Source organism: Mizuhopecten yessoensis, unplaced genomic scaffold (assembly GCF_002113885.1).
Source record: "Mizuhopecten yessoensis strain PY_sf001 unplaced genomic scaffold, ASM211388v2 scaffold11069, whole genome shotgun sequence".
Lineage (NCBI taxonomy): Eukaryota > Metazoa > Mollusca > Bivalvia > Pectinida > Pectinidae > Mizuhopecten > Mizuhopecten yessoensis.
The window spans coordinates 781,118-794,280 of record NW_018408864.1 but is presented as its reverse complement, the minus strand read 5'-3'; the positions used below and the strand labels follow the sequence as shown (position 1 = coordinate 794,280).

The following is a 13,163-nucleotide window of genomic DNA, read 5'->3' as shown; positions in this document are numbered from 1 at the left end:
AGATTTTCGAAACAGTGACAATTGTATTCGTGATCCCTCAAAAATAGTTCTACAGTATTTACAGTAAACCCATTACAGATTAGTCTACGTCTATGATTATTCATAGACAAACACGCATACATTGTTCTCTATAAACGACTAAAATAATTTGAATTAGAATTGAAATTTACAATACGATAATTGTTAAAAAAATAATGTACATGTATAATTACATGGAGTATAAAAGATTTTATTCTGAAGAGACAGAGAAAGTGCTTTTTATTCACAGTGAATCTTCGATTTTATTACTATCTTCATTACCACCTTAAAGTGTGTGCATATATCAGAAACCGTGCTGATGTAAAAGTAAGTTATTTTCATATCTGGTTTCTCCAGCGAAGTAAACTTTAACTGCTTGTAAATTAGCGTATACGCAGCGTAAAATGGTAAGTGGTTTGATATATGATTCAACTATGGCGCCGTGCAAGGTTCAGAGCTCTAACAGTCATATGGAAACCATTGCTTGATTCCTTCAACATCTGGAAACATTGAACACATTCTGGATCTATTATGTCAAATTGTGCGACAAAGAAATCCTCTAAAACTTCTTATTCCACGGATGCACATTCGGAATTCCCTGACTGTTCACTGTACAATGGCGGCTACGTTCGAGAGCATTTGACGGCGTCATTGCTAGAGCAGTGTGGCAATGCACGTTCATAGCAACCACAACAAGTGAATAAAATACTCTACGGTCTAATCAGATTAATTTAATTTAATTTAAAATCTATCAATTACCGTTCGTTTTATATTTTCAAAAATTACACTTTTATATGTAGATTTGCTGAAATTATAATATCCTAGCAACCACGGCTACTATAGTAACCATCAAAGCGACAGACTTCGACTAATTTTCATTCTCACAACATTTTAACGTTTTATCTTACGTAAATACAAGGTTTAACGTGCTCCATATAATATGTCATAACCAAAGTGGCTCTATACATCACGGGGGGCCGCGAAGGCCAAGTGGTTAAAGCGTTTGACATTCGGCTACCACTAGCCCTCCACCACTAGGTCGTACTTTCGAGGACTATGTGGGGCAGTCGCCAGGGATTTACCCAAGGTAATTTATCAATTCTTCTGTTTCTCCGGTATTTATATATTCATCACCTTCGGGCATTTCACCATGTGTCGGACGTATCATCATGCGGGTCTTTTTCAGTGGAACTGAGACTTCAGATTCAGGGAAACCCTTCCAAGAAACATGACTTTCAGATCCAGTGTTCCAATATTCGGTGGTGTAATTTCCATTCAAATTGGTATGATGATAAGACGAGTACCACCACGCTCCGAGCGAGGAACTGGCACAGTGTGCCGATCTCCCCTCGTCTGTCGTAGAGAACCACTCCCCATTATGATATTCCATTGCGTCATCTGTAAAGTGACATACACACATTGACAATAATCCACAACCTCATCACACAAAAACCAAATTGTTATAAACAAAATGAAAAAAATATCAATCAAAACGGAAAATCATCACGGAACTTTAAAAAAAAAATATCGATACGTGCAAAAGTTTGTTTTTCTCTCATTTATTTCACTTTGTTTCAATATGTTTATGTTCTAAACGTTATGTTGGTAACCAAAGGATGTGTATCAAACACGTGAATTAAACTACCTAACACTGACAAATGATATAAAATATCAAAAATGTTTTGATTCAAAGAAGAAAGCTTTGTATGTTGGTCAATATGACGGGAAAGGATACAGCAACAGAATCGGAACACGACAGGTAAACAAATGACGTCGAAAAAATAAAAGGACAAAAAGTCGTAAATAAAGTTACATGATATCGCACTTTGTCATGTATAGACGTGATTTAACGTTACCTTATCTGTATAGTATCTATAGTATCTGTCATTCTACATTTACAGATAAAAACGAGTTCACAAATAGTGGGATGTCTCGTTCCGTCGACTGCATAGGGGATATATAAAAAATGTATTCACCAAACAGAGGGATCTATCGTTCCGTCACCTATATATGTGTTATATGTTTGATAGATAGACGTGTTATTCATTCTATCACACAAAACGATTTCTGAATGACATAACGAAATAAGAACGACAAGAGTTATATCCCCTTCTCCGAGATAACGTAGTTGCGAAAAATAATAATAAATATTACAAAACTTATAAATGGTGCACCATTGTACTATAATTATTATTCTTTTTCATTTGAAATTGAAAAAAAACCTTATACTATAACATTGCTATATTAGATACGCAATCGACTCGCAATCGGTTCCTCGTGGTCACGAACTTTCTAACAACATCAATTTGCACATTCAACTCGAGAGAACTTTGTAATGACACAGGACACTTCATCAACCAACTTATCATCATTTACATCTGCAGGTGTTTTGGCAAACAGCACATTAAACGGGTGTACATTGAACTTCAAATGAGCTCTATGTCTACTGCCAATGGGTGATCGGCTGACGAGTGTCATGGATGGTTACTATGGTGACCGATGATTTGAAAAAGTGCGGACATAAACTTTTTTAAATATATAATATGCGGTGTTCAATGCAAGATAACATCGAATAAGAACAACTTTAAAAAATGAAAGGAATATCAAGTGTTGATTATTATTAGATTCTAGATATACATTTTCGTTTTAACAAAATCAGCTGATCTGCGGAAATCGATCATTTGAAGTGTGTGTGTAGACTGAAGTTCTGGCTCTTCCTTTTTATGGTTTTCTGTCCGATACTTATATTAAAATATTCAATTTACAAAAACTTTTTTATATTAGTTCATCGTAACGTAAATATATGACTTGAATGCATTTTTTTCATGTATATTGCCGCATGGTACATGAAAACATCCCATATTCAATCACTATACAAACATCTTTTTCGTGGTTCTTTGACCCATTTCATTGATACTGGGTTGCGATATTAATAAGTGTCAACTTTACAATACCAAGTTTAAACCTGTTGAAGGGGATATGACTTAGGCAGTGTAAATCTCAGCTAGAATCACCAATCAAGAAATAAAATTACTCAACCTGGTCACGATTGGATTAACCTAAGCCAGAATATATATTATTATTATGTTTTGAGTCAAAGGCAGGGGTTGTCACGTACACTGGTGACACCCCCTGAGATCCGCCTCTGATATCCACATGTATTGTACAAAGGCTTAGGGGAGATAACTTACGCGAAACGTTTCCAGAGAATCCAGTAACAGACAGTCTGTAGCTGTCACTCTCACCAGCAATTTTGAAGTCGGAGTACTCGGCGAAAGCAGTGATGTTGGTGAATGTCTCTAATTCTATTCTTAGAACACTTCCAGTCTGTGTCAGGGCATGTATGGCGTCATTACCTATTAACGTACACAGTTAAAATAACGTATATTCTATTTGAAAATGGTATGAGTATACATAGATATACATAGTACGATAACAAAGTCTCCGTCTGACTTCTGATAACAGGTATATATGATGCGGATACCTCGCACCTTCCAGGAAGATGAGTTGACGAGCGATGTTAATAAATACGCCCTATTCATAGATTAAAGTCAATATTTTGTATATAGCATGAGGACAGTGTTCATTGTTATCGTCTGTGAAACATTATAGTTACTGAAAATGAAGCTTGTCAGATTCGGGACCCAACTTATTCGCCACCCGTACAAAAACTTAACAAGATAACCTAATGTTGATTGATACGTCTAAGTAATAGGTTTCTTCTTTGGTTCTAATCGTTTATAATATATTGACCACATATTGACAAATTAGTAGGCACATGTTATCTTTCTCAAACATATCTAAGTTACACAGGCGAAGTGGCTATCGTTAGTTATTGTTTCCACATTTGGTTACCTCGTTACATATTCTACCATAATGCATTCGCATACGTCCATTATTTCTTAAATTAAGGCAGAAAGATCTTACCTATCCAGAACTCGCCGTTCAAATCTCCAAAACCCTTCTTATAATTGGCCCATTTTCTCTTGAAGTCCTCACTGCCGTCATACCGGTTCTGAATGACCTGAAACACAGTTTTATCAAATCACGATACATTATGTAACGCTAAACAGGGTTTATTCTGCATGTTTTGGAACACTGAATTATTTTCTTAAAACTTAAAGTATCAGCAATGAGTTATAAGTGGACGAAATAACTTGAAGGAACAACACATTTACTTTGGAAGGATTTCTGCAACGACAAAACTTAACTTTGAATAGGTGATTTCTTAGATAGTATTTCTGCAATTAGTTTTCGATCGGCAACAGCTAGTATGGCTATGTTTCCATTGCGGATAACAAGCAAAACCATGCCAAAATACCGCGTTTGTGGACGCAACAGTACCATGAAACGTTCATTTCGACGTTGGAACTTTCGTTACTGTTCATCTCCATCGGTCAGAGAAAATCGAAACTCCATTAGAACAGATCATGATTCCATTTACTTTACAGCAATCTGTGTCGTGCACAAGTCTAACCAATGTTGACCAAGTGTGATTGAAAAGGTGCAACAGACCCTGGATTGCCATCACAAAGCAGTCAAAGCGATGTACAACTGAGAAACGTTGAGCCTTCTAATAGCTCCTTGTCTCTTTTACTGTCTTCTTTCGACAGTCTTGGAATAGCTTAACTACGTATCTGTTACGTAACCTCTGGGTTACTTACATGGTTTATATATATTTATGTATACTCTCTGCATAACAACTAATATGTTCTTATTCATGTAAAAATGAGCAGCACGTTCTGTGTTGCAAACTTTGCGGTAGCCGCTAAGCCGTATATCATGAATCAACTCAAAGAAAAGAAGGATTGTTAGTCAGCAAACGTTACCACATAGCGGTAACATAATCAACAGTCACCTGTGTATGTGTTAAGCTCATCTTTTAAACACCATTGGATACTTTTCCAAAATATCCAAATTTAAGATCAAAGATGAATATAATTCTAAAAAAAACCATAATTAGCATAAAACGGTAATGTTATTTACTTACTGTCCATGGCCCGCCGAACGTCTCCATGTCACTGTACACTTCGAAGCTCTCCCCGGACGTAAGGGCGATTCGGTACACTCCAGAAGGCGAGAAAAGTTCAATATCTGAACAGCCTTGATGGACTAAGAGACAATCAAATGAAACAATCATCACATAGATTAGCATGTATCATTAAAGTAATTACTGTACTATGTAAACAGCAATGTGGTGTTGGTGACTTCGTGGTGAATACAATTGATCATTCTTTCAAGGAGAGTACTGAGGATATAGTCAGCCCTACACATAATTAGGTCTGGTGTAGAGAGAGATAGTTAAACCCTCAGGATGGGTATTTTTGGGTTCAGTACCGTTGCTTTTTGATACAGTAGTTATAAATCATTTTGTTTAACCATCATTAGGGATCCCCGTCCCAGCCAGAGCAAAACACTAAAGAATTCCACTGTCGTTTTTCAGTGTTAGAGTCACCTGCCCCTGACTACCATTTCGACAATGTTGTTATCTTCCCTTGAATAGATTTCGTTTGAATAACGTTTCGACTAGAGCTGTGTCCCTTGCGTTGAAAATCTCCAATCGCGAAAGTGGGGGCAAAAAAAACTGTCGTAACGATGTAAACAACGTCGTGGCAGTGATGGCCGACATGCAAGCCCGACGTAAAATCGGCCGTTTTAAATGTAAACTAAATGCATTAACTGACAATAACAACAACAACGATGTCCAATATCAACTGCTAGACCACGACTATGCGACGAAACAAAGTGACACTCGTTCACACATTGAAGAGACGCTGGCTACTGAGGCCCCTACTAAGCTTACTGACAATTTTACTGATGAGCCGGCACCGACGTCCGACGAGGATCCTGCCCGTACTAGTGATCACGAATACGTTAATAACATTTTAACCTTGTCTCAGGGTAGACGAGTGGTTGTACTCGCGATGTTATCTGAATACCTGGACCAGAAGGTTGTAAGGAAAGGTTTATTTTTTATATTACATACAACAGTGTTATTTTTACAATGTGATATTTGTATACCACAATATCGTATGCTGTTATTTGTACATAATGTAAAACTTAATTATTGTTTAATAGTGTGATATTTGTTAAACCACAATGTATGTTGTTTTCTGTTTATACTGACAAAGTTTATTGCTATAAAGTGGGATATATTTTATATCACAATATGGTATGTTGTATGTTGTACATAATGTAAAAGTTTATTACATGTATTGTTGCATAGTGTGATATTTGTTTAACCACAATATATGTTGTTATCTGTATATATACTGACAAAGTTTATTATTGCTATAAAGTGTGATATATTTTATATCACAATATGGTATGTTGTTATCTGTACATAATGTGAAAGTTTATTATTGTTTTGTTCAGAATGTAAAAGTTTATTATTGTTGTATATAGAGAAATTTGTCTATCTCATAACATAGTATGTTATTTGGACATTATGTAGAAATTTATTATTGTTGGGTAAAGTATGTGAAACTTTGTTATTGTTGTTCAATGTGACATTTTTGCTATGACACAGTAAAGTACATTGTTTTTTGTAATGTTATTCATACACAAATTACATTTGAAATAATTTATTGGTTGGTAATGTCTACTGTATTTTATTCCTATATAAAAAGTGCTATATTGTATCTTGTAAATTGTATATATGACTTTTTGGATATAGAGTTTTATTTTTCGTAGGAATAGCCATTACCTATCTTGTAATTTATAAAAGTGTGATAACTTTCTTTTAAGAGACTTATATAATTTTACATTAATATGTTTTATACATCACAAACAAATGTAAGAGTTGTCTCTCTTTTTTTTATATATTTTTTTTTGTATTATAAATAAGTCCGCAAGATATTTTTTGTCACCTATATTTTCTTTTCGTTGTCCTAAACGTGTTGCATTGGCACTCGGAATTTTATTGATTCATGTAATGGGCATTTTTGATTGTTTTAGTATTATTGTTAGAAAATTACTCATTTTTTTGTGTTTTATTCATCAGTATCGACATTGATATTATATTTTATGTGTTATATTTCTAATAAACCATTGTTGCACCAAATAAAATGTATTTTGATTCATTTTGTTCCATTGAAAAAAAAATCAAAAAAAAATCGAAAGGACCTGTTACAGGAACAAAAGAATTTTGCCCACAAAGCAATTTAACCATTACTGGGTTATATGTGTAGCTCCTTAAGACATGACCCATGAGATATGTTTTTTTAATTTAAAAGGTCCCCATGGCCTGTGCTATGAACTATTTAGTGCCGCCTTCCAAAGGTGTACGACAGGGTTCACGTTTTTGTCCAAAAAACTATCAAAACAATATTTTAAGCTATCAAATAATATTATATTATTTAAAGTAGGATCTGCTGCAAATTATGAACTCAAATATGTAACAAAACGTTGCATACAAAAAAATGTTACAAAATCTTAAACTCTAAAAATGTTGGTATTTTCATACCCTTTTTTGCTACATCGATTGTTTTACGGAAGTAACACACCAATTTCCGGTTCTTGTACACCAAAAATCTGTTAATATTATTTGGTACATTATGTTATGTTGAGATACTATAGTGAAAAATTCAGAAAATTTGAGAACCGGTAAATTTGTCATATAAATGTCAAATTGTAGCAACGTCTATTTCCAAATAAAATCCAACAACCTTATGACTATAGTCATGTTTGATCCTTTAACAATACGTCGCACCAATTTATTATCGCAACTGATCAAATTTTCATCAATAAGGTCTGCTGCTTATGATGAGCCCAACTATAAAGCTAGATGTTACAAAATAAAAAAAAAGTTATGCAGTCCATCACACATAAAAGTTTAGTATGTTATGTACATTTTTAGTTGTTTCGCATCTTTACGGAATTGATAGACACATTTTCGGTTTTTGTACACCAACATACTGGATATTATTTGGCACATTATGTTGACTGACGATAGTAGAAATTTTGAAAAAATCGGTATTTGGTAGATGTGTCATCTTAAGGTTAATATGGTGTATGACCAATGTCAAAATAAATCTTCAATAACTACAGGTCAATGCAAGTATTTCATAATTAACCCAAAATCATTCCAATATACGATCAAGGTGGATGATATGGTTTATAGTAGAGTATGACTGTTTAACTAAACTAGATAGTTAAAGGGGAGCATACATCAAAAGGAAGGCAATTTGTCAGAACATTTGGTGTACCAGTATAATATGTTGAAGCTATGTTAATGCATAACATTGATTCTTTTTAGGAGAGTTATAGTTTCCAATTCATGGATTGTTGTATTCACTTTTTTGTGTTTTTTAATTTGACAACACAAAGTCAAAATTGATTATTTGAAACAATTGTTGTAGCAAAAAAGTGTATGAAAATACCAACATTTTTAGAGTTTAGGAATTTGTAACATTTTAATATGCAATGTTTTGTTACATATTTGAGTTCATAATTTGCAGTAGATCCAACTTTAAGTAATATAATATTAGTTGATAGCGTAAAATATTGTTTTAATAGTTTTTTTCGACAAAAAAGTGAACCCTGGAAGGCGGCAATAAATAGTTTATAGAACAGGCTCTGGTGACCTTTTAATTTAAAAAAAAAATATCTCATGGGTCGTGTCTTAGGGAGATACACATATAACCCAGTAATGGTTAAATTGCTTTGTGGGCAAAATTCTTTTGTTCCTGTAACAGGTCCTTTCATAATATCCCAAAAAATCTGAAAAAACTACCGCAAGGTATGGGGTTTTGTTCAGAAAAGATTTGGTTATGCAATAGCGATGCTGTAGAAAAAACCCACAATGCCTCATTACATTTTTAGGCGGAGGGACGGGGATCCTTAACATGTATACGGTGTTTGCCTCTATTCTGGCCAACCTTTTGTTTTCAAGCGTGTCTGAATTTAGAGAAAATTGTGACCACATTGTTCATAGATATCATCCAGAGCTTAACATCAGGCCATTTACTACACTCGTTATTTAGAACATCACCACCAAGGACGGTTTACTACTAAGCTGTACGGTAGTTGCATCCTAACTGCTTACATGTCAAAGCTGATTCGACTAATCAGAGCTTGCTCCTAATGTCATGATTTCCGTGATAGTTGTTGTCTAATGACGGGAAGTTGACCTTATAAAACCTTCGTTTCAGTGATCGACAAACGGTTCGAATCTCTGTACCATACAATGCACCGAAATCAGTTCCTAGCACAAACGGTATATTTTTCCATTTTATACAAATGTACAACAACAACCTACGATTGGAAGATTTCGTCCTAACTGGACCTTTGGTGCCTACACTGTAGTTGGTATATCACATACCATTTGTTTTTAATGTAAGAACAATGGGCTGGTATCTGTAAAGAAAATACGTTTTCCTTAGCGATGTACAGTATTTGTCATGCACAACGTTATACGTGTGTATAGAGGCGGTCACTAAATACTTTGAGTTAAAACAACGCATTCGCTCGCAATTTTACATATTTATGTTTTTTTTATTTCTAAAATGACAACTGGCGTACCAGCGCACAAGGCAAATCACTTTAAAATACCGAAAAAAAAGGAAAACGGGTGATAAATTAAATGTACTGTGGGATATATAAACGAACTACTCACCTCCGTGGAAATTGCGAACTTGCTTAATTTAAGATCGTATTAACATTCCTCCTAAAAAAACCTCTGTAATGGTTTCAAACTGTTAATGTAACAATGTAACAAGAATTTAAATCTTTCTTTTCCACTGCTTCCCTTCCCATGGTATCTATCTGACACTAGTTTAGCTTAATTTACTTTATTAATATCTTTCCTACGTATTGACGAAAACTTTTCAAAGAATTACACAACAAAAATGTGTGTATAATTCACGATTTACTAATAGTCTTCAAGCGATACAAAAGCTTTAAATATTACGTTCATCTCAATAAACAACAAAGACTACTTACGTGCTGAAAAATACGATGTAGACGTCAATCCGCCACTAATCTGTCCCGTGAACCTAATTAAGTAGGTATCACATTTGTTTTCAGCTTCGGTGTACGCAAACGACAAACACGCATTTTTTTACAAACGTTTGCACACTGCCAAAGAGTTTGAATCCCAGTGTTTGAACTTATTTTCAAACCAGTGTACATCTCGATTGCAACATGCATTTTCCTTTTGTAGATGTTTCTGTTCATTGCATTGGAAACTCCTAAGATATTTACACCTAGAGCAAGAAATATTATCAAGTTAATTCCCATTGTCAAATCCGACTTGTTTTATCTCATGTTCGATCAAAAAATCCAAAATACTTTTGAAACACAACTTCATGAAGATTGAAATAAATTGTTTTAATTCACGTGAACCTTATAGCTTTGTTTCCCCAATCCGTGTCTAAGTCTAAGGCAGATCACATTACCTTTGGCTAGACGCTTTTTTTTCTATCGACAGCTACATACCTATTTATCTATTCAGACCCTTAGCGTGAGTGGTATACCATTAATTAATTATACACGTTATTTTTTATTTCTACCTACCTAGAGCTCTTAGTGCCTGAATGACCTTTATGCTTGTACAATAGTTGTTTCGTTATTACCAATGTTTTTTACGTTTTAGTGACTTTATTCTAAAAGTAAAGACAAAGAAACACTTATTGATGTTGTATAGAAATAGAATGATTCTGTAAGAAAAACAAAATAATTATTACATAGAAAAAACATATTTAAGACTTATGATATATTTCATTTAGCTGTGCAATAGGATTTAAGTGACGAGTTTGCTTCTTACTTGACTACAGAATGTTTGTGTTTCTACCAAATAAAACATGGTCGTTAAATGATTTGTCTACGTGTACTAGCAAAACGTTAATGTCAAAAATACCGACATGCCTCAATTCACTTGTATTGGATTCCAAAACTTCCAAAACTTTCTACACTAGTATGACTTGGAATAATGTAATAGAGCCATTAACGGAATACTGATCTGAAAAACTCAAACGACATTTAGAACCCTATATATACAATTGCATTTCGTAATCAAAGAAAAGAAACGTCTTCATTTTTTTTCTTATATAAGAGCTTTCTTTTCCGGTAAAGATGAACGGTAAAATAAGCATATACATAATGTAGTTGTAAACTGTTTTGGATCATATTTTGTAAACATTAAGACTACCCAAACAAAGACTGAGATGACATATACTGAGGATTAAATTGAAAGAATTATTGACAAATTTGCGGTGACAGTATGTTTTCAAGGCTGCTGTCGTTAATTTGTTATTTCTGATTTTATACGAGACTGAATTTACTGAAAATAAAGTTAGAACAGATAATAATGACCCTGCTAACATGACAATCAGAGACAGTAAAAGAACGGACTAGGATTTATTCAAAATGATTATTCCTCCAGTTTGGACAGAGAAGTACAGCATATAAAATGGTCAAAAAACAGCTGGTTATAACTGTTTAACTCCCGTAATTGCTACATTGTAGATATGTTTTCGGAATCCTGAAGACGGCCGCTTACTCATTGAAAGAACAGAAAATAAGGAGGAATTTCATTAAGGTTTTCGACATTCAGCTTGAGATTGCAACCCATGTATTTGTTTTGGGATAGTTAGGTTTTTTTTTCATTATTTCGAGAGAAAAATAATGTTATCTGCGTATTTTAATCAGTACCGCTAGCATTCTGTAGTAAATAGGATATACATCTGATTGAACCATACAGTAATGAACAGTTAGGGTACCAACATAGTAAATTTAGTCTATAAGGTTATATCATTGTCTTAGATAAAAACTCAAATCTAATAAAACAATTTTTGCTCCAGGTAGAACTTGTTAAACAAACATACATTTATTTTCACTATTTTAATGACGTGCGTCATAAATGTTTGCACCTTTTTGTCGGGGAGGTGTGCTTTCCAGTTTCGTTTACACTTTTCCCGGTCTCAACTTGAGAATGTGACTTCCCATTGTTTACACCTGTTTGTCGGGGAGGCGTGCTGTCCAGTTTCGTTTACAGTTTTCCCGGTCTCACCTTGAAAATGTGACTTACTATTGTTTACACCTTTTTGTCGGGGGGGGGGGCTGTCCGGTTTCGTTTACACTTTTACCGGTCTCACCTTGATAATGTGACTTACCATTTTTTACACCTTTTTGTCGTGGAGGTGTGCTGTCCAGTTTAGTTAACACTTTTCCCGCTCTCACCGTGAGAATGTGACTTACCATTTTTTACACCTTTTTGTCGTGGAGGTGTGCTGTCCGGTTTCGTTTACACTTTTCACGGTCTCACCTTGAGAATGGGACTTAACATTGTTTACACCTTCTTGTCGGGGAGGTGTTCTGTCCAGTTTCGTTTCCACTTTTCCCGCTCTCCCCTTGAGAATGTGACGTAACATTGTTTAAACCTTTTTGTCGGGGGGGGGGGCTGTCCGGTTTCGTTTACACTTTTACCGGTCTCACCTTGAAAATGGGACTTACTATTGTTTACACCTTTTTGTCGTGGAGGTGTGCTGTCCGGTTTCGTTTACACTTTTCCCGCTCTCACCGTGAGAATGTGACTTAACGTTGATTAAACCTTTTTGACGGGGAGGTGTGCTGCCCAGTTTCGTTTACACTTTTCACGGTCTCACCTTGAGAATGTTACTTACCATTGTTTACACCTTTTTGTCGGGGAGGTGTGCTGTCCAGTTTCGTTTACATTTTTCCCGGTCTCACCTTGATAATGTGACTTAACATTGTTTACACCTTTTTGTCGGGGAGGTGTGCTGTCCAGTTTCGTTAACACTTTTCCCGCTCTCACCTTGAGAATGTGACTTACCATTTTTTACACCTTTTTGTCGGGGAGGTTGCTGTCCAGTTTCGTTAACACTTTTCCCGCTCTCACCTTGCGAATGTGACTTAACATTGATTAAACTTTTTTGTCGGGGAGGTGTGCTGTCCAGTTTCGTTTACACTTTTCCCGCTCTCACCTTGAGAATGTGACTTAACATTGTTTACACCTTTTTGTCGGGGATGTGTGCTGTCCAGTTTCGTTAACACTTTTCCTGCTCTCACCTTGAGAATGTGACTTAACATTGATTAAACCTTTTTGTCGGGGAGGTGTTCTGTCCAGTTTCGTTTACACTTTTCCCGGTCTCACCTTGAGAATGTGACTTAACATTGATTTAACC

At 35.1% G+C, this 13,163-nt stretch overlaps 1 protein-coding gene across 1 annotated transcript; it reads right to left on the bottom strand.

The window, feature by feature from the left end:
* Positions 1-477: 477 nt before the first annotated feature.
* Positions 478-12,219, bottom strand: LOC110465287 (ficolin-1-like). Its single transcript, XM_021520999.1, has 6 exons — positions 12,132-12,219; positions 5,009-5,130; positions 3,946-4,042; positions 3,210-3,374; positions 1,153-1,416; positions 478-518 (listed from the first exon to the last, which is right to left on the bottom strand). The coding sequence occupies exons 1-6, from the start codon at positions 12,217-12,219 to the stop codon at positions 478-480; spliced, it is 777 nt and encodes a 258-aa protein (XP_021376674.1).
* Positions 12,220-13,163: the final 944 nt, after the last annotated feature.

Coding starts and splice junctions, on each gene's coding strand:
- LOC110465287 (XM_021520999.1), bottom strand. CDS start 12,219: ATGGTAAGTCACATTCTCACGGTGAGAGCGGGAAAAGTGTTAACTAAA. Junction 3,375..3,945: donor GAACGGCGAGTTCTGGATAG/GTAAGATCTTTC, acceptor GTACGTTAATAG/GTAATGACGCCATACATGCC. Junction 519..1,152: donor ACATGGTGAAATGCCCGAAG/GTGATGAATATA, acceptor CAATGTTTCCAG/ATGTTGAAGGAATCAAGCAA.